At 45.7% G+C, this 21,498-nt stretch overlaps 1 protein-coding gene across 2 annotated transcripts in view; it reads left to right on the plus strand.

Annotated features, from left to right (window-relative positions):
- The window catches only part of Rarb (retinoic acid receptor beta), a 331,881-nt gene that overhangs the window by 176,598 nt on the left and 133,785 nt on the right, over nt 1-21,498 (plus strand). Inside the window, exon 1 of one of the 2 annotated variants that reach the window (XM_036199706.1) lies at nt 13,891-14,589. The exons of the other annotated variant lie outside the window; for it this stretch is intronic. Within the exon in view, the coding sequence (XP_036055599.1) occupies nt 14,433-14,589 (157 nt within the window). The 5' untranslated portion in view covers nt 13,891-14,432. Of the gene's footprint in view, nt 1-13,890; nt 14,590-21,498 lie in introns of those variants that run through there. 2 annotated transcript variants of the gene reach the window in all.

A 21,498-nucleotide genomic window follows, 5' to 3' on the forward strand; every position in this document is an offset into this window, starting at 1 on the left:
AACCAACATTTTAGTATATTACAGCTTTGGGTTTTTTAAAGTATTATTATCTCTTGCTTCTAACCAAGAGGACCTAGTTACATGATGCTAGCCTGAGATTTCATCAATTGCTCTCTGTGCTTTAGCATTAAAAGTCAATGCTAGTTCTTGCCCTTGATGTTTCTGCTTCTGCTTGGGGATCTTCAGCTTCTTACACTGCTTCCTAGAGTAGTTACTTTCAAATGTTTAAGCTAAAGGTCCAATTGAGGGTTTTTAACAATCTTGGAGTCACCTGCCCCATCCACTCTTTCTTTACTAAGTAAACACTCTCATTGAATTGACGTCTATAAGAGACAGTACACTCATCATTAGGACACACTTAGATCTGTTATAACCAGTGAACACCAGCATTCAACTAGGTCAAGAAACTGAGCATGTCAGAGCCTGCTCCTCTTCTGATCTTGACCTTCTCTGACCAGCATCCTGAGTTCTAGTCACAGAGATGAATGAGACATTTTTCTTGACTTGGCATAAATAGAATTGTTGTTGTTGTTGTTGTTGTTGTTGTTGTTGTTGTTGTGTGTTTCTAGCTCCCTTCACACAGCATTGTTCCTGACATTTATTCGTACACAGCTTGGGTTCATTCATTCCTAGTGCTCTGTGACAGTACTCTGTGAGTCTGTATTCACACGCGTGTGTACATGTATGTGCCTGTGGGGGCCAGAGAACAACCTTGGATGTTATTCCTCAGGCGCTGCCTGGGTAGGGCTCACAGACCAGCTGGCCAGGAAGTCCCCGTGATCCTCTGCCTTGCTGGCACTGGGATTACAAACTCACTCTACCACACTGAGCTTTTGACATGGCATCTAGGATTGCAACTCAGGTTCCATGCTAACAAGGCGAGCACTGTGTCTATGGGACCATGTTCTAACCCTCATTCGCTTTAATTTTGTTTCTCTGATGATTAATTCTGTGTGACATCTTTTTACGGGTCTGTTGCCTTAGGTAACACTCCATTTCAAACACTTTACTGATTAGGAGAAGAAGATGTGTAGCTATCCATGCATTTTAAGATTTATTTTTTATTTTATCTTGCATGTTATATATAAGGTATCTTTTTTATATTTTCTTTTGAAAGTTCCAGACATGATCCATTTTATTTGAATGTGTAGTCTCAGGCCATAAGTTGATTGTTTCTGTTGTTTTATTTTCTTGCAAAAGGTATTGTTGTTGTTCAGAAAACATCATTTGACGTTTTTCAACAATGTCTTAGAAACACAGGCTTGTGCCACACATGTCACTTGCTGCTGTCATCATCTAATAGTTGATCTAATTTCATTTTACTTGTAATGGGTTCATTAGGATTGCTTTGAGGCAGCAAGCCATGGTTTTTAAACAATTTCTATTTTCTATTAAATTATACATAGCTCTACTAACCAGTATCTTGAAAGAGACCCTGTGGTAGTTTGAATGTGGTTGGCCCCCATAATTCCATAATAAGGAGTAGCACTATTAGTTTTGTTAGAGTGGGCATGACCTTGTTGAAGAAAGTGTGTCACTGTGGGGGTGGCCTTTGAAGTTTCCTATGCTTAAGATACTTCCCAATGAGTCAGTTGACTTCCTGTTGCCTGCAAGATGTAGGACTCTCAGCTCCAGCACCACATCTGCCTGCATGCCACCATGATGACAATGGACTGAACCTCTGACACTGTAAGTGAGTTTCCTCAATTAATGTTTTCTTTATTAGAGTTGCCTTGGTCATGGTGTCTCTTCACAGCAATAAAAACACAAACTAAGACAGGGCCTTTTTCATTCCTTCATTCTTTCTGTCAGTCAGACAGTCGGTCTTTACTGAGAGACACTGGGTATCTATGTGGTGACCAGGACAGTGGCCTGGTTGAGTTTCTGTGCTCAGGGGACTTCTTTCTATTCTCAGAAACATTTGGTAAGAAGTATCAAAGATGCCCTAGAATGCACTGAAAGAGTTAGGCTCTTGTTTTAATTAGAATCATTGTCTCTAGGTTAACACTCAAAGAGAGGCTCTTAAAAGAAATAGATTAACTATGTTCACATCTAAGTAGAGAGTATCAAAGAGCAAAAAGAGAGAGTAAAGAAATGGGTTTGTGATAAATTGAAAAATGGCTGGAGACAGTTTAGAGGTCACCGCAACTAAGAAATTCAGACTAGAGAAAGCCTGGGTGTGATACAGACAGTGGGCTCCTTCAAAATCAGCTCAGTGGGTAGTGGTCAATGTGTGGAGTCAACAATGTCTCCCATATAAAGGCACAGATTACAAGTCTTTGTAGCTTTGTGACACTGTCTCTGCCATGATTGCTCACCTCTGCTATACAACAGCAGCCATCAAAAATCTACAAACAAATGAAAGTTCTTTCCTGCACTCCGGTAAAACTTTATTCTATAACCATTAGAGTCTGCCAGCCTCAGCCAAGAGGATGGTGACAGGAGGCCCACCTCAGGTCTTTCAGAAGCCACTGTGCCGTTGACCTCTGTGTTGCTGTGACCGAACACCTGACAAACAACATGGTGGGGGATTATTTGGACCCACCATCTCCACCCATCACAGTGAGGAAGACATTGGCGTGGTCCTATTCATGGTGGTGCGAGCTTGAGATGGAGGCTGTTCACGTGGCATGGGCCAAGAAGAAGAGGAGAGCAAGTTGGAATCAGGGTAGCATCATTGTCAAAGTCCCAATCCTAAAGGCCTACGTCCCCCAGCTAGAAGCCCCCTCCCTCAAGCTCTACAGCCTTTAAAAAAGCAGCTCAAGCTAGAGATTAAACTTATAAACCTTGCTTCTTGGGTTAGACTCAAACTCTAACAGACACACTGGTAAGTCTGCATGCATCATTGATGCAGCAGGACCCAGCCTACTATGGGTGATACCATTATTAGGGCTTGGGCTGTATAAGAGGGTAGCTGGCCTTGAGTCTGGAAGGAAGCCAGTAGGCAGCATCCCTCTGTGGTCTCTGCTTCATGATTCTGCCTTATGTCACTGCCTTAGTGTCCCTCCATGATAGACTTTAACCTGTAAACTGAAATAAAGTATTATTTCCCCCTCAAGTCGCTCTTGGTTCTACACTGTTTTTCACAGGAACAGAAAGCAAACTAGGGTAGTGTGAAACTCAGTTTTGCTGAATAAACCCATCCTTCCCCTTGTAGACTGGACACAAAATATTTCACACATTTGGTGATTAAGTAGGGTTCTGTATCTGCAGCCCAGAAGGGCAGAACCTGTCCAAGTCCAGAACCAGGCCTAGAAGACACGAAGAATGTTCAGCACTCAAAGTGAGGCTTCCTTCAGGGCTTTGCGGTATTTAGCGCGGAGCACACAGAAAAGCAGAGGGGGACTTGGGCCTCTTTTCTCTGGGCAGGAGGGCAATCTCTACAGGATGGGAGACTGTAGACTGCAGCCCCACGAGGCAGATGACAAGGGATTCCACACAAGGAGAAGTTCACAGGGTTTGGGCAACGCCATGCAAAATACCAAAGACATCTTTTTTCTTTGAAAAATTGAAACAAGTGAAGAAGTTCTAATGAGAATATAGGCCGGCATGACTTTTAGAAGGACCCAAAATACCGTGTGTCAACGTGGTCCTTCACCGCTTTCTCACGTCATCATCTGAAGCTAGAGGTAAGTGACCCAGGCTTTAAGGACAGCTCTGCTTCACAGGGATGACCTAGGACTCAGGTTCCTGCCACCTGTGGCTTGGCCCTCTCCTGGCCACTGTTCCCATCTGTGGGGTCCATGCAGCTCACAGTAAAAGTGCATACTCGCTTGTAAGTTTTGTGTGGTGTGTGCGTCTGAAAAAGTGAATCTGCAGCTGGCGGAGGGACACCAACACGGGACGGGATGGGATGGGACGGGATGAGGTTTTGTGTCTTCCTGCTGGCTGAGTGTGAAGTGTGTCACACTGAGGCTGCTCTAGAAGAATTCTGGACAGCCTGTTCATTCAGCTTCTTCTTTTCATCCCTGTGGCTCAGTTTCTCTCCCTCTGGGTATAGAGGTGTCTCTCAAGTGAGGGTTGTGTGACCTGCTCCTGGGGGGAAAGTGAACAGAAGGTGAGAGGGACCATCGTGCTTCCTCTGGCCTTTTGAATGCCGAGACACCGCACTGGGACTTGTGCCCTGAACCAGGTGAAGGCTGTTTCCCTCGGGGGAGCTGCTGCTGGAACTGGATTCTGAAAGGACAAAGGGAGACCCAAAGTCAAACTTGGCCAAGCAGTAGACCTGCCAGAATCTTGGCTCTATAGGCGAACTCACTACGTCCGCATGAGGTCCCCACGGGACCTCACCAGACAGAAGGATTGATGCTGCCGTGTGCAGGGTAAACGCCTGTGACCCTTCATCCAGAACTTCTGGACCCCGGCCCTGGGAATCTCATCAGGCAGCCCTGGGCATGAACTCCAGGCTGCTTGCCTTGGGTCTGACATTTTGCCTCCACACTCCACATAAACAGAATTGAGGACTCATTTACCCCTGCTCTTTCTTTTCCTTTCTCCTCCTCTGTTTGCCTTTACACTTCAGAGCTTTTGCCTTCGGAGGTAACTTTGCCAATCATTCCTGATGTTTCACTAGTTCAAACAAGCAATGGGGACTAGAGAGATGGCTCAGCCATTAAGAACTGATACTGATCTTGCAGAGGACCAGGATTCAGTTCCTGGCACCCACATGGCAGCTCATAACCAGCTGTAAGCCCAACTCCAAGAGATCTGACACCCACTTCTGACCTCTGCAGGCTCCTTCATACATGTGGTATACACACACACACACACACACACACACACACACACACACACGCAAACACACACACACACACACACACACACGCGCATGCATGCAAACACACACACACACACACACACACACACACACACACACACACGCATGCATGCAAACACACACACACACACACACACACACACGCATGCATGCAAACACACACACACACACACACACACACACACACACGCAAACACACACACACACACACACACGCGCATGCATGCAAACACACACACACACACACACACACACACACACACACGCATGCATGCAAACACACACACACACACACACACACGCATGCATGCAAACTCACACACACACACACACACACACACACACACACGCATGCATGCAAACACACACACACACACACACACACACACACACGCACACGCACACACGCATGCAAACACACACACATCGTGGAAAAGTGCCTTAGTCGGTGTTGTGATGCTGTGAGAGACATAAGTACAGCAACAGCAACTCATATGTTTTTTTAAAAAGCATTAAATTGGGCTTGCTTTCCTTTTCAGAGGTTAGTCCATTATCATCATGACAGGGAGTATGGGGGCATACAGGCAAGTATGGTGCTGGAGAAGGAGCTGAGAGTTCTATATCCAGATCCAAAGGCAGCAGGAAGACAGGGGCACTGGGCCTGGCTTGGGCTTTTGAAATCTCCACCCCCAGGGATGACTAAGCAATCAAATACACAAACCTGTGGAGCCCATTCTTATTCAAGCCACAACAGGCCCCAAGCTAGCTTTAGTAGCCTGCCTGGCACTGGCCTCCCAAAAGGTTTCCAAGCTCTAGCCTGAGGTAGATAAGGAATGTTGCCTTGTACCCTATAGTCTGAACAAAGAGAGCAAGAAGACATTTTCTTCAGAAGTGTGTGTTCTGTGTGTGTGTGCAACACAACTCTGCCTCCCATCATTTCCCCACAGAACTTCCTTGAGAACTTCTCCCTGACTTCATTGTGTACTGGCTTGAGATTTTTTAATTTCCCTTTTCTGTGTCAGACACGGGAATGAATTTAAACTTCATTCCCTCTGTACCCTTCTCTGAAGTATTTGTACTTTTTACACCCCTGTTCCCAGCTGTGTCTGAAGGAAACCCTTTGTGTCTTTGGCTTCCCTCTACTCAGAATCTGTGGTGTTGTCAACAGAACTGACTTCATTAGAGTAGAGCCTGGAGCACTCCCCTAGGTCTTACAGGTTCTTTTCAGCACAGCCTAACTTACCAGCCTTGTTTAACTAAAGGCCTCGGACCAATGCCTTTAGCCTTCTTCTGCCTCCATTTCTTTTCAGAAAGTCCTTTTGAAGGATTCTAGAAAAGGGAGAGTGTGATCTGAGACATCTTGCTGCCAGCCTTACATGTTGTCCTCCTAAAAGCCACTTAGCTCATTCCTGGTGGTTACATTATGGAAAAATGATGGACTGATGGACAGATGGATGGCTGGGTAGATAGGTGGGTAAATGGATTGCAAGGTGGTGGGTGAACACCAGGTGTATTAGTCAGGATTGTCTAGAGGAACAGAACTGGGTGTGTGTGTGTGTGTGTGTGTGTGTGTGTGTGTGTGTGTGTGTGTGATGGTTTACAGGCTGTGGTCCAACTAGTTCAACAATCAACAGAAGCTCCAAGAATCCAGTAGCTGTTCAGTCCAGATGGGATCCAGAGACGTCGGCTCTAATGCCAGGGAAGAAATGGACTTGCTAGTGCAAGTGAGAGCAGGCAGGCAAAGGGAGCAAGCCTCTGCCTTCCATGTTCTTTACACAGGCTGCCAGCAGAAGGTGGGGCCAGGTTAAAGGTGGGTCTGCCCACCTAAAAAGGTTAAAAGTGGCTCTTCCCAATGCAAATGGTTTCATTAAGACAACATACCCTCCCAGGTGAACCCAGCCATGTGTGTTTTGGTTAATCCCACATGCAATCAAGTTGACAACCAAGAATAGTCATCACAATCAGGCAAATGAACGAAAAGATGGATGAGATGGTCCGATCAATGAGTAAGTGGGCTGGATGGTGGGCTGGATGGATAATGGATGAATGAATAGAGAAATGAGATAGAAAAATAATGTCAATCCTCTATTCTATGTAATATCATTGCCACTTAATTAACTATAATTGGTGTTAAGTTCCTGAGACTGAACACACCTTCTGGGGAAAACATCAAGTCATGTAATCTATTCCCTGCCTCTCACAGAAGTACAAGGGCCTCTAAAATATCTCATTGCCATCCTGACTTGGGGCTTGTACTAAAAGCAGAGGGGACCATATAATGAAAGCAGAAGCTGAAAATACAGTGGATCAAGAATACACTCCACACAGCTCACCTCCCCATCATCACAGCTCAGCAACATAGCACAAGGAGAGGCTCAGTAGTTTCCCTTGTCATCTGTAGCGAATGTGGGCTGTAACATGCCACCACTGCCCTGCATATGAAGAGAGTGTGCAGCCAAGCCAACACAGGAAACCTACCTGTCGTCCCAGCACTTGAAAGGTAGAGGCAGAAGGATTATGAACTCCAGCCAGCCTGGGCTAAGTAGCAAAGACATGTCTCAGGAAAGTATCTTACTACACATTGCTAGTCCAGGAAAAGATCAAAATTCAAAATTATGGGTGTAGTTTCCACTGAATGCTTCTGACTTGCAGTAAAACTGAAAAGGTTAAGATAAGACATCATAAGTTAGAGACTCAATTCACAAAGACTGCCTCAGCACAGAGGCAAGACTATCCTAAGCAGGCATGTACAGAAAGCCCTGGAAATGTGTTCTGCTGTCACAGGCCTAAACAGCTGGTGAAAACATCTCCTCTGAGAAAACCCCCTAGGCCTGTGTCCCATGATCTGGGTAAGAGCAGGCAGTGTGGTCCTGGCCATACTTTCTTCTGGTAAAACCCACACAGGCATTTTCAAATTTGTACTCTATCTCAGACAATGTTCGAAGTTATATCTTGTCATTTGTTTATGTGGCACCACCCTCTGAGGTGGATATTTTAGTCTGCATTGGATAGGAGAGTTAGGCTTGAGGGAGTGGGTGACTTGGTTGGCTTGGGGCCAGACACAAGGAAGTAGCAAAGCTAGGTTTCCCACTGTCTAAACTCAGAACCTGCCTCCCAACACTGCCTCTCTAACCATTGGCCTGACCCCCGTAGAACTTTGAATAATGATGTCTGAGGTCTACACCATTCTGTTAAACGGCAGCCACTAGCTGTGACTTCTGAGCACATAAAATGCCTCTGGGTGACTGAGGAACTGAGTTTTCAATTGTTTCACTTGAATTAAACAGCACAGTTTAAGGACCAAGGACTACTTGGATCATGCACATGATCTCCGAAGAGACCATGCTGAGCAAAGAGTAGAGGCAGCAGCTAAAAAGTAGCCTTTATTACCCACGTGACCCTGAAATGCCGCACCTCATCCCCAAAAGACCTTTAAAGGGTCTGGCTGCTTCTGATAATTCACCAGTCTAGGTGGCTTGTCTCGTTTTTGCTCATTGAAAAACATTGAAAGAGACACACATACCTCCCCAAAATAAAACCAAGTAGAGTAATACTGAGAAACTAAACAAGCTGTGGGCAGGTAGGCCCTGGGTGGCTGTGCTGGCACTCACTGACTGTCCTCTCCTTCATGTCCCTAATGCTGATGTCCTTTGGGTGTTAGTGAAAACGTGGGTACAAAGCAGAGTTGGTGGACAGGAGAGAACAGGGCCTCTGGGTTGTTTGTTCTCATTTGCTTTTTTTGAGGACAAGTTCTTGTAGGGTAGCCCAGGGGAAGCTCAACGTCCCAATCCCCCTGCCTCAGCTTTCAAGGTGCGGGGTTACAGACAGTATCAGCGCGCTCAGCCTTGGTGTATGTCTTAGAGGTGGAGGAGCAGTGAGCACTCCTCACAGAGGGAACTGAGGGCAAAGTTGAGGTGAGCAACCATGAGGGAGGAAGGAAAGGTGACCTTGGGGAAGCATCATAAAATACGCTGGATGAAGGACACAATAAACACCACATGATTCCTGGTGCGAACAAGTTGACCCTGGAAAACGCTTCCAATGAAGAAGGAAAATGAGGTGTTAACAAAACCACAGTATGGGCCTGGGATGCAGGTCAGAGGTCGAGTGCTTGCCTAGCATGCATGAGGGGTGGGTTTTAGGATATGACTCAGCGGTGCTTTACCAGCATGTCAGGCCTCGGGGTTCATCCCAGCATTGCAAAAGAAAAAAAAACAAAACACACAAACGAAGATCCACGTGTGTATTTCTATCCCTTGTACCAACAGAGACAAGGTGATGTGGTATTTAGTAAAATTCTGAAATGCTGAGTACACAGGGCACAGACTGGGCCAATCCCAGTCCACCACCAGCTTATGTAAATGAGTTCCCGTTTCACACGTCTGCAAACACATCATTCATTTGCATGCACTTCCTACATCAGCAGGTGTTCAGAGAGCAGCAGGCCAGACAGAGGCTTCAGCAAGCTGCCAGGCAAAGCCCAGGAAAACTAGACCGGCTGGTAGAACAGGCCCTGGGGTGAGCACTGTGCTAGCCACACCCCTGCCTCAGCTTCCCTGAAGAGATGCATATGTCACTCAATGTTTCCTTTTCTTCTTCCTCCTCAGAACTGAGAGTTGAATGGATGTGGAGTTAAGGCCGGACCACTGAGCTCTAACACAGTCCCATTGTATTCACTCCCCACAGAACTACTTTGAAAAGGCAACATGCCTATAGGGGTTGGAGGACTAATAGGGCTTTGTTTTAGGGAGAGTCCTATGTATCCAAGCTGGCCCCCAACTCAGTTTGAAGCTGAGGATAAGTTTGAACTCTTGCTCTCCTGACTCTCCTTCCAAATGCTCGGGTTACAGCTGTGCATTACCATGCCCTATTATGTGGTGCTGGAAATCAAATGTGCCAGGCAAGTACTCCGCCAACAGTGCCATGTCCCCAGTCCCCAACAGGAAAAAACAAAAAAACAAAACAAAACTAAAAACAAAAAACATAAAAAAGCTAGATGCATGTTTTTAAAACAATGCATTCTGCTCCAGTGCCGTGGTCTTTTGTGTGCTGTAGCCTGCGTGGGTGCCTTTGCACCTGGAGGAGCTTAGGCTGCACAAGGGTCTGGGTGAGTAGCTGAAGCAAGGCTGCCTGTGTGCACTCAGACACAGTTCTTTCTTCAGGAAACTCTCTGGCTCCGACATGTTTGCCGACTGTGATTCATGGCGTTTCACTCAGGATTGTCCAGTGGGTAATTGCTGCTTCAAAACCAGAGAAACAGATGTAGACCCTGAACCCTGGCTATAAATTCCTTTTTTATGATTATGGTTTTCAAATGTGCTGTGTCACACAGACAAACACTCAGTGATTCTCAAACAAAACGAATTTTGCTCTCAAACTTTTTCTTTTGTTTGTTTGTGGTCTGGTTGTTCATTGGGAAAACTTTTATTAAACCATTGATCAAACACAAAGAAACAGAAGAGGTGGTCCTTGATAAAAACAGGTGCCCCCACAAGGGGACATTTGGGAAGATTCCTTCTCTTTAAATCAGATGTAAAGTGAGTGTCAATCATTTACACTTCATCATGAACAAATTAGCTTAGTTTTTACTTCCTACCCTATTCATTAGTCATTACAGTACATGAATATATGTTTAATGAGTCATTTTATCCTTGGTGCTTTCTCTAGTCCTTTGAAAGGACCGCTTCAGAGGAAGAGCCATGTTTTCAAACGATGTAAGAATTAGATTTACTGACAAAGAAATGGTAAGAAACGTGGCTAACTTGTGAGTCGCTTTGTGAATTAGCACTTACTAATTGCCTCAATCTTTGCCGCCAGTGCAATTAATCCATGATGAGAAATGATTAATTGACTAGTGAGTCCCATTGCATTATAAGGAACCATAATATCCCATCCACAAAGATTTAAATACTGATCAAGTTCATTTCCCTACAATTAAAAGAATCTCAAGGTGATTATAAATTTAAATTCTCCTTGAGCAAGGAAAGAAATTCCCCAGTCCTTCACATACACCACACCACACCCCCAAAGAGAGTGGCTGTCCTCTCAGCCAAGCAACTGCCACCTTGGGGGTTCAGCTGTGCCCCCTTGCAAAAGGATAATCCTAGCTGGGCTTCTTGACTGTTAATATCCCCCATGGAGCCCTGGGAAGGGTCAGGCCACCCTCTCTATCACCTGTTGTGTGCAACTCTGCCTTAATTGCAGGGGGCCTGAGGAAGGACTAAAGTATATGGGGGGGGGGGCTGCTGGCTCCATCTCTGAAGCTAGGGGAAGCCCTCTTCTCTGTAGAATGCAGGCTTTCCAGGAGAGGCATGCTGGGGGAGGAGCACTCTTTCACCTAAGCTCTGTAAGGAAGCCCAGGAAACTCAAAGTTCCCCAGTGTGACCTTTAGTAGAATTGTGCCTGTTTGTCCTTGGAACCTTAGTTTTAGGAGAAGGGTTAGACACTGCTTAGGTCTGCCAAAGCGAAGGAATTTTAGCAATGCACACACACACACACACACACAAGAGAGAGAGAGAGAGAGAGAGAGAGAGAGAGAGAGAGAGAGAGAGAGAGAGAATGAGAAGGGATGGGGAGGGCATTTTGCAGTAGTGCATTTTCGGAAGACATTTGAGATGAGAGCGGTGTCTCCCCTCCTACATGGGGCTGATTCATCACCCACCCCACCCACTCCACCCCGGTGCCTCATCCTCTCTTCGATGTGACCAGTGCCTCCCTGCACTTTGGGACCATGATCAGCAAGGAAGGATAGCAGCCTCCTAGAAGAGGGCACCTGACACACGTTTGCCACGATGCCAAGCTTTCTCACCTCTAACTTACATTATACTACAATTCAGCTGTTTCCTCTCCCCTCTGTCCTCACCTGTTCCTCCAGTACCCAGGGTGAGCGACTCTTTCCAGGGAGCTGAGGACCTTGAGGAAGCATTCAAGGCAGTAAGAGTCTTGGGCCAAGCAGAAGCTCACACCTTACCCAGTGTTTTGTATCTTCACAATTGCTCAATGGTGCTATGTTAAGTGTTTGTTTTGTAAATTCCTACGTGTTCCCTCACTTAGGATGTGTGGTGGGGGTTTTTGTTTTGTTTTGTTTTTGTTGTTTGTTTGTTTGTTTGTCTTGTAGTTGAAGGGCTTCTAATAATAAAACCGTGTTAGCAAATGGATGGCCACACAAAGGAGAGAGAAATAAGCCTCTACTTTCAGTGAGATCTGACCCTTCTAGCTCTCTGAACTTTCCAATGGCAACAACTGAGCCTCCTGAGCTTCCTTGGGGTCCAGTGAGCTGCGGGTCCAGTGCACCTTCTCCTGGGGCGCTCTGCCTCCAGGAAGGAGTGTGGTGCACTTTCCCGTGCTGTTCCAGGACAGCCAAGCAGCACCTCAGCAGAGGTGGGTGCCCCCGACAGGCTCCCTTGTATGTGGGTGTGCGTCTGTCCTGGCGCTGCCCAGAAAGGAGAAATGGAACCTGGACTTCCCTGACCATCTCCTTGTCAGCCTTCTGTGGGAGAATTACTAGGGAGACAGAGGAGGAAGGAGCAGTCTGGTCTCCACCTAGCATCCTATTTCCTGAGACTTGCACCCAGCAGGAGAAGCTGGAAACTGGCTGCAGGTGGCTTCCCTTCGAAAGCCCTGGCTGCCTGGCTGCATCTCCACCAATTACCTCCGAGTTTTGAGAACGGTTAGCAAACTGCTCCTTCCTCTGGGCTGAGTCAGTGTAAGCAGGTTAAAAAAGAATAAAAGAAATCCTCTTATCTGAAAATTGTTAAAAAAAAAAAAAAAAAAAAAACAGGCAAGATTGAGCAGGGGTGGTTTGAGCGAAGCCTAGCTTTCAGAAATACAAAACCCTCATACTTAGCCAGTTTTCAAAATATGCATTTAATTATGGATGGAAGCATGTGCTTGATGGAGAGGCCCCCAACTGTCCCCTTACCCCATCCCGGTGCACGGACTGAGGAACAGCAAGCCATTCACATTGGGCTGGCTTCAGTGGGAGCATAGGTATGTCCACCTCTGAACTCAGTGGCCTGGTCAGGTCTGGGTATCCCTGGCAGAAGTCCCACAGCTAGAAACAGGAGGCTGAGACACAGTTGATATTCCTTTTGTGTGTTTACTGAGAAATTAAAGGTAGTATTTTTGTCCTATGGATGGTTTTACACAGGCCCATTATACAGAGGAGAAAATTGAGTCCTAGAGAATAATTAGTGTTTTCCTAGACACACAATTGACCAGTGGCAGAGCTACTGTTTTCTCTAACCAGCTAACCAGAATCTAAAATTCATTCTCTCTGTGTGTGTCTCTCTGTCTCTGTATATGTCTCTCTTTGTCTCTGTCTCTGTCTCTCTCTCTCTTTTACACACACACACACACACACACACACACACACACACACACGGTCTCTCAACTCTGTCTTTCACTTTTCTCCGTGTGTATTTGTGAGAGAGGGGTTTGCAGAGGATGAACAGTGGGGGAGAAGAGCGAAAAAGAGAAGAGAACGAACGAGAGAGGAAAAGACTGACTGGCAGAGTAACTGGTCTGTAACTGCTCCAGGTGTTCCAGCCTGCAGGGGATTTTTAAATCGAAGTAGATCCTGGAAGGTGTCCTCCCACCCCCACCCCCGGAGCCAGAGCATCCCCTTCAGCTAGAGCCCGCAAGAAAGAGAGTGACGGTGGGAAGGAATGTTTAAAAATATAAACAAACAAACAAATCAATAAGAAGAAGAAAGAAAAAGACTGCGAACGGAATGGAAAGTTTCCCGGGCCGCGAGGCTTCCTTCTGAGAAAGGTGGCTGGCCCCTGATCTGCAGTTCGGGGCTTGCCGAGTGCTTTTACAGAAGTGCAAAGATACCTAAGTTGCTAGAGCTTTGCCAGGCACAGCGGAGCAGGGAGGAATTTCAGAGGCGGGCTGGGGGCGAGGGTCTCCCCGCCAGGGCCGGGCAGATGAAAAGGCGCACTCCGCAGCCGCGCTCCCGCTCCTCCCTGCGCTCCTGGCATTGTTTGCAAGCTGAGCCGTGGGGAGCACCGCGCGGCTGGCCGCGGCCTCGCTGGCTGCCGGCTCTTGCAGGGCTGCTGGGAGTTTTTAAGCGCTGTGAGAATCCTGGGAGTTGGTGATGTCAGACTGGTTGGGTCATTTGAAGGTTAGCAGCCCGGGAAGGGTTCACCGAAAGTTCACTCGCATATATTAGGCAATTCAATCTTTCATTCCGTGTGACAGAAGTGGTAGGAAGTGAGCTGCTCGGAGGCAGGAGGGTCTATTCTTTGCCAAAGGGGGGACCAGAGATCCCCTGCGCCGCGGCCGCAGGACTGGGATGCCGAGGACGCGAGCCACCCGGGCAGGGCGCGTCTGGGCACCGGCGGGGTAGAACCCGCGCGCTCCCGGAGGCCTGCGCGGGCGTCGCCTGGAAGGGAGAACTTGGGATCGGTGCGGGAACCCCCGCCCCGGCTGGATCGGCCGAGCGAGCCTGGAAAATGGTAAATGATCATTTGGATCAATTACAGGCTTTTAGCTGGCTTGTCTGTCATAATTCATGATTCGGGGCTGGGAAAAAGACCAACAGCCTACGTGCCAAAAAAGGGGCAGAGTTTGATGGAGTTCGTGGACTTTTCTGTGCCGCTCGCCTCCACACCTAGAGGATAAGCACTTTTGCAGAGCGCGGTGCGGAGAGATCATGTTTGACTGTATGGATGTTCTGTCAGTGAGTCCCGGGCAGATCCTGGATTTCTACACCGCGAGCCCGTCCTCCTGCATGCTGCAGGAAAAGGCTCTCAAAGCCTGCCTCAGTGGATTCACCCAGGCCGAATGGCAGCACCGGCACACTGCTCAATGTAGGTTTATTATTTTTTTTTTTCCTTTCTTTTACCAAGAAAAAAAATGTCTCTCTTGCATGCAATAAAGACACTGGAATAAAGTGCGTTGGTGGCAAGACAAAGGGTTTAATGATTTAATGCTGAAGGGTGTGATCGGCTGGCATGCATATGGATTCCATCTCTGCTGAAATTCCCTCTTGGAGGTTTTCTTCCTAGAAATGCCTCCTGAGCCCCTGCTCTCCTTTACCACCCTATTCTCTCTTGAAATAGTTTTTAAAATATGTATGGAGAGAAGGGGAAAATAGGTGACCACAAGACTTTGAAACATTCTTCAAGTAGCGCAACCTGACACACCATGCAATTTGTGTTCAGTGGGTGCAGAGGGTAGTTTAACTTGGCTGGAATTAGCCACAAGCCTAGTAACACTTGTGCATTTCAGCACTACATAGGTAATTAAAATATGACATCGTCCCTTCAAGGAATGCAACCTTATGAAGGCGGTTGCTCCCAGAGTTCATAATGCACAGGGCAGGATGGTGCAGGATGCTGCCTCCCTCATTCCCTTCGCTGAGCAAAGGCAATATGTCTTAGCATTGACCCCACTGCCACCTCTCTGAGTCACTTTGTTGGTCTAAGAAGTTGCTGTTTTGGTAGGAAACTCCTGGCCACCAACACCCCTTGGGCTGGCCATTCATTATTTCCATATCTTACAATTCAGGCAGGAGTCTGGACTTCAGTTAAAGGAAAAGAAATCTAAAAGCGGTAGCCTCGTTTTAAAAAACAATATTGACTGTTTGGTTATCTGATGCTGACATGGTGCCTTGGCTCCATTGGTCAACAGTAGCTCAGCTTCAGGCCTGAGAAATGACCAGAAGTCCTGGGAAATCCTACCTAGGGCGGGTTGTGGTGGGGGCCTGCACGATGCCTAGCCACCCTGACAGTGATTTAGATAAATGGCTCATCTATCTATCAAAAGGTTTTTAGTACTTGATTTGACAATTCATTGGAGCATTAGCCTGAAAATGACATTTTAAATCTTTGTTTTCAAAAAGGTCAAAGTTTAACTAGAAGAAATTGAGTTTTCCTAACAACATGGTGGCTTGTCTAAAGAGAGGTAAAAAGACAAGCAGAGTAGGGGCAGTGGCCACATGTCAGCTGACCTCTCTGAAACTCTTTCCTCAGAAAAAGAAAAAGGGGGAAAAAAAAAAAAAAAAAAAAGACTTGCTTCTTGGGCCAGAAAATCAACAGGTTTGTAGCTGGGAAATCAATAACCATTTGGTGCCAACAGCCTGGCCGTCCAACGTAAAGTTCGCAGAGGCACAGGCAGGCAGGGGTATAGCCCAGGCAATGCCTTCCTCTCTGCCATACCCTTTCCTCTCTGCTGCTCATTTTCTTTTGGGAGAAGGCAGAGAAACTTAGTTTTAAAAATCTTTTCCAATCCACTAGCAGGTCCTCGGAGCCCTCCTAGCAATGCCAATTAAAATAATGTGGACATTCTGGTTGGCATCTAGGGAACTGGGCATTGTGAAACTGACTTGTTAGAGAGGATTGTCCCGAAACATATTTTATAATAAAAGAATCAACTGTCCTGGGAAGAGATTCCCGGGAAGCAGAGTTACTTGTAGAAATTCTCCCGTTTGCAATTAGCTTTCCTAACCTGCCTATTGGGTTGCCAGAGTGGAGGGAAAAGCTTTGTTTGTTCTCGAACAAGTTAAACAAGGGATTTGCTTTATCTGGGGAGAGCTGGTGCTGAATGTGTCACTCGCCCAGGGCAAGCCGATAAGCAAAAAGTGTTGATAACAGCAAGGTTTAGCTAATCAAAGAAACCTGCATTAGACAAAGTAAATACAGGCATTTGACAAAAGGGTTTCAGAAATTCCAGTGTCTTATTTTTGTAAGCAGGGCAATCAGTGCTCACTGTGGTCAGCTTCAGCTAGGGTTTCAACCCCATGCTCCAACTAGGAGCCCAACTAGTCAAGTGTCAATATTGCCCGTGCCCTGCACACTGGCTCTGTTCTCCACAACCATTGAACCCCAGACCTTCCCGTTGGTCCAGAAATTATATCTTTTGAGGACAAATAAAAATAAAACATTCTTTTAAACAGAAGTTCTAGTAAGAATCTGTGTCTTGCAGTGCTGGGGCTTTTGAAGTGAAAGCCTACGAGAGCCATGTTTGCATAAGTAACAGCTTAAATCCCATGGACTTTGTTGTCCAGTTTGCCTAATGGCTGTTTGGAAAAGGTACAGATCAACTTTGCTCTAACACGGAGGAAACAGTGGGGCAGACAGGCAAACCTGGCACTAAATTCCCCACAGAACTATCCCCAGCCTTGTAAGCCTGCTTATATTTTTTAGTGTATGTGTTCAAAAACCTTTGAACATAAGAATGCCCCCAGAACCTCACTTGCTAAAGTGTTAGAATAATACTCCCTTTATTTTCCTTTTAATTTTAAAGACGGAAAACTGATATGCCAGCCAGCTGTTGGTTTAGAGCAGGGCCTGAGGATTGTTTGGTATAAACATGGGAAATCGGGATTAGGGCGACTGAGGGAATGTGGTGTAAATAACAGAAACAAGACGACCCTGGAAGGCATCCATCCGGGTCTCTAAGTGTCTACTCAGATGCCTCCTCGATTCTCTTGGTTTTAGGTAACCCCAGATGTTTTCTGCAGTAATTGCTCTGTGAGCACAGGATAAATCTTAATGTTTTTTGATCTAAATATAGTTGCTGTCGGTGAAATCACAAGTGTGACAACATCTTGGCCCATTTCCCTGTGCTCCCCCTTTTCAACACATCAAAAGAAGGCAGAAAAAAGTGTTCTTTTTGAATAGGGTTTTGCCCATTCAGAAGAAATTATTTTTAAAATGAATAGTAGCAACGTGTGATTAAGGAGGAAGCAAAGTTCCCCCCACTCTCAGAGCCCGGAGACTGGGATTTGAAGCATTACGCAGGATCTAAGTACTCTCTTAGTGAGCTATAACTTGAGGTCGAAGTGGCAGGATCAAAGTTACCTTCTGAAAGACAGACCCAGTGAAGAAGGACAGCCGCCATATGAACTGAATGGCGTTTTGAATAAATATTTCAGTGAAAAGGCCCAATTGTTTTCCTAAAGTAGGACATGATTTTCTGCACTCAGCCACATGACTCGGTAAGCAACACCATCCTAAAGAGGAGAAAGGACTCACTAAAATCTCAGCATGCAGGACAGGGTCATTCTGAAGACAAGACAAAAGGTGCACAAAGTTTCCCTTCCCGGTCTAAAAAGAGGAGGAATAATAGAATTTTGTCAATTTCCAGATAAATGGGTACGCTTGCAAACTAGGATCAGGAAAACAAAAGAGCAGTAATTACATTTTACTGCCAGAAAAGGTGAATTCCCAAAACCAAGTCCTGGGGGTGGGGGGCACCCAGTATCTACTTAGCCATCCGCTGCCGCCCTTTGAGCCCGATTCGCAGCTCTGGTTTGAAGTTGGCTGTCCACTGGGAATGTGAGAGCTATGGCACTGGATCTGACCTTTACTTTCTTAATCTGTAAGTGACCACAATGTCAGTTTCTGTCAGGTTAGCTGGCCGGAATGAGGTTTTCCTTCTCATTTTGGACTATCCAGAACCAGCAAATACCATCCCGGTTTTCTGTTTCCATTTTGTTTTTCTTTTCTAATAAATCACAAGAATAAAACAATATTCTTTGGATTTCAGATACTTTTTTTTAACCGTCAACACGTTAAGCAGGAAAGTGGCTGAAAAAGAAAGAACATCTTAGTTTTCTCTTTTACACATTCAGCAAGGTCATTAACTTCTACTCCGAAAAGGAAATACATGATTAATGATGAAGATTATCAATTCCGCTCATAGGGAATTTATCATTCTTTAAATTAAAAAAGTTTTTTGAAGAAGAAAGGCTGGGGAGCTTTTAACTAGGAACTTGGTGTGGGGAGGAAGGTGGAAATGGAAAACTCAGACACTATAAGCATAAAACTCGTTTCCAAGTCGCCCAGGTCTAACAATATAAGCAACTGGGCATTTAAAATAGTGGTTCTCAATCTGTGGGCCTCGACCCCTTTGCAAATTGAAGGACTCTTTCAGAAGTCACCTAAGGCCATCTAAAGCTGCAGACATTTACATTATGACCCATAACAGCAAAATTACAGTTAAGAAGTAGCAACAAAAATAATGTTATGGTTGGGAGGGTCACCACAACATGAGGAATTGTATTAAAGGGTCAAGGCATCAGGAAGGTTGAGGACCAATGCTTTAGAAGCCTTGAAGAGAATCTTCTGCAGAGTTTGAGCTGCATGTAAGTGCCAATAAATTCATCCTTAAATGGCATTTTTATACTTTAAATGTTCTAATATAAATTCAGTTAACTATCAATTAAATAGATTATTTCGGATATGGGAGTTTTTGATGAAGGTTAATCAGAAAAATGTTGGCTGGAAACCTTTCCCAAGATATTGATGTCGAATCTTGCCTGTCAAATTACAGGGCAGTTACGGCAATTACCTATCTCGGGGTTTCTAGAAAACCTTCATTTCAAATGTTCTGCCGCAGTTCCACGTCAGTCAGTGAAAGATGCCAGGCATCTCACCATGATGACATCTCCTAGGTTGGCACAGAAAGCCTTACGATCCTCTGGTCAATATAACTGGAGAGCTCACAACTTAATTTTTCCATTATAACTGGGGATGGCCTTGTGTTTCTGAGTCATTCTTCCACGCACTGATTCCTTTTGTAGCCAATTGTAGATGTAAATAGAAGGCTAGCTTTGCAAGGCTAGGCTCTACTTCCCAGTGTGAGCAGGAGTGGGACAGGGGAGGACGTGGAACTCAGCTGAATGGTTACAAACACGTTCATACCAACCCTTTACCAGTTTTTTAGGAAGCTGAGATTTGAGGTGTTGGAAGAAAGAGGATGGTCACTTCAGACTGCAGATTGCTAGGGATCCTGTCAGAAAGTGGCTTAGTCTAAGAACCTCCTGTTAAATAGGAAGTGCGATAACCTCCCCACCCCCACCCCAGTGAGATCTCGTGACACCATCTCATCAGTCAATGGGCTGCCCTGAATCCTCTTTCATGCCTGGCTTCCTGCTTCATCATTAAGATCTGCTGGAGATGGTGGTCCACGCTTTTAATCCTAGCACTTGGGAGATACAAGCAGGCAGATCTCTGAGTTCGAGGCCAGCCTGGCCTATATCAGTCCAGCCAGGCTCATATGGTGAGACTCTGTCTCAATTAAAAATTAAAGAAAGAAAAGATGATGTGAGATCTGAATCCCATCCCACCCAAGTCTCTTTAAACGATAAGGTTCCACATTCCGACTACAACTCCTGAGGTGTTCCAGCAGGCATGGGGCTGTGGGTTTGCTTACTCTCAGGCCTTGCTAGATCCGGAGCTGCAGGGGGGTGAGGTGGTTAAGATTCTGGCTTGTGCAGAAAAGGTTTGGAAAGGAGGAAGTGACGTTGTCAGACCAGCTACCCCGTCTGCTGAGCCCTTCTTCCTGAGTCCAGGGCTTTAGGGCCACCAATGGAGAGAACCCACCCAGAGAGGGGAGGAAGAAATCTCAGATTTAAAAGGGTCGTGGTGGGCGATCACTTCTCTGACACCCCACAAGAGAACCAAGAATAACTTGATGGTAATGGAGAATTTTAATAAAAATTCTGAGACTTTATTTTTCAGTCCCATAGCGGGTCCCATCCAAAAATGAGCAGATACCAACCACCCACAAACCCTGTCAGCTCCGCAAACAAAGTGTGAGGAAAGTGGCACAGTTAGGACCAATCCCTGGAACTCCCATTTAGTTTTTCCAGCTCAAAGTTTCCAACCTACTCTGCGTCACGTGACCTGTTCATTTGCAGCCAGACCCGAAGTCAACACCCACCCCCACCCCCACTCCCATCCCCCACCCCACCCCCGCTTTCTATTTCCCTTTTGACTTCAACTTCAGGTTATTCGCTTTTTCAAATATCTGCCTTGAGATATAGAGAAAGTTCAAATGTAAGGCTCCATCATATTTTCTGAGCGCACACTTGTCTTTAAGGTCACACCTTTGTAAAATTTAATATGCAGTTATTCTCCTAACTTGACCCGGACTTGCGGGGGGGAAAGGCTTGTTTTTCTGATGGGCTTGGTGGCACTCTCCTGTAATTAGGTGCAGGCGAGGTGAAAACCAGAGAATTGGGAGTTCAGGACCAAAGCAGGGGTGGTGATGGGGTGGTCTGGCCTGACCTGCCTACTCCCCTTCCTAATGAGACACACACACACACACACACACACACACACACACACCAACAAAAACAGTGTTTTTCCACAAGTTAAAGTTTTACCAAATTCAAAATCTGCAGGTAAGACTGAAGAAGTACATCAGTTCACTGGGAAAGGGAGATTTGGATCTCATTTATTACAATTTTCTTCCAATTTCCAGAACAAATGAAGAAGCAATATAATAACTCCCTCCTCTCAAAAAATATTAAAGGTTGCCACAGCTACGGCCTTTGTTGTGACATCAAAGTCTGTAATTATAAAAAGGCTGGTGGCGGGAAGGGCCTTTCAGCTTCAAACGATTTTTTAGGATCTGGCCTATTGGAAAGCTTGTGGGGATAATTAGCTAAAATGGAAGTGGAGGCTGTGAAATCTAGTTCCTGATGTTTTCATTTAGCTCAGTACCACCATGTGTTGTTGAAGAGAATTCTTAAAGGCACACATAATTATTTCATTATGGTCCGCAGAAAGCTTTCATTGGCTTTAATGACAAGAAGCTGTATAAAAAAGCATAGATTTTAATTAGTCCGTCTTATATTTACATCAGATAAATAACAAATAATTGATGAAAAACAAGTCTTTGGAATGGATGGATTCACATAGTATGCTGGTTGCAGTTTAGTGATGAGACATCTCCCTGTTGCTTTGCGTTTTAATTATCTAGACCTT

This window comes from Onychomys torridus, chromosome 9 (genome assembly GCF_903995425.1).
Source record: "Onychomys torridus chromosome 9, mOncTor1.1, whole genome shotgun sequence".
NCBI classification, from domain to species: Eukaryota; Metazoa; Chordata; class Mammalia; order Rodentia; family Cricetidae; genus Onychomys; species Onychomys torridus.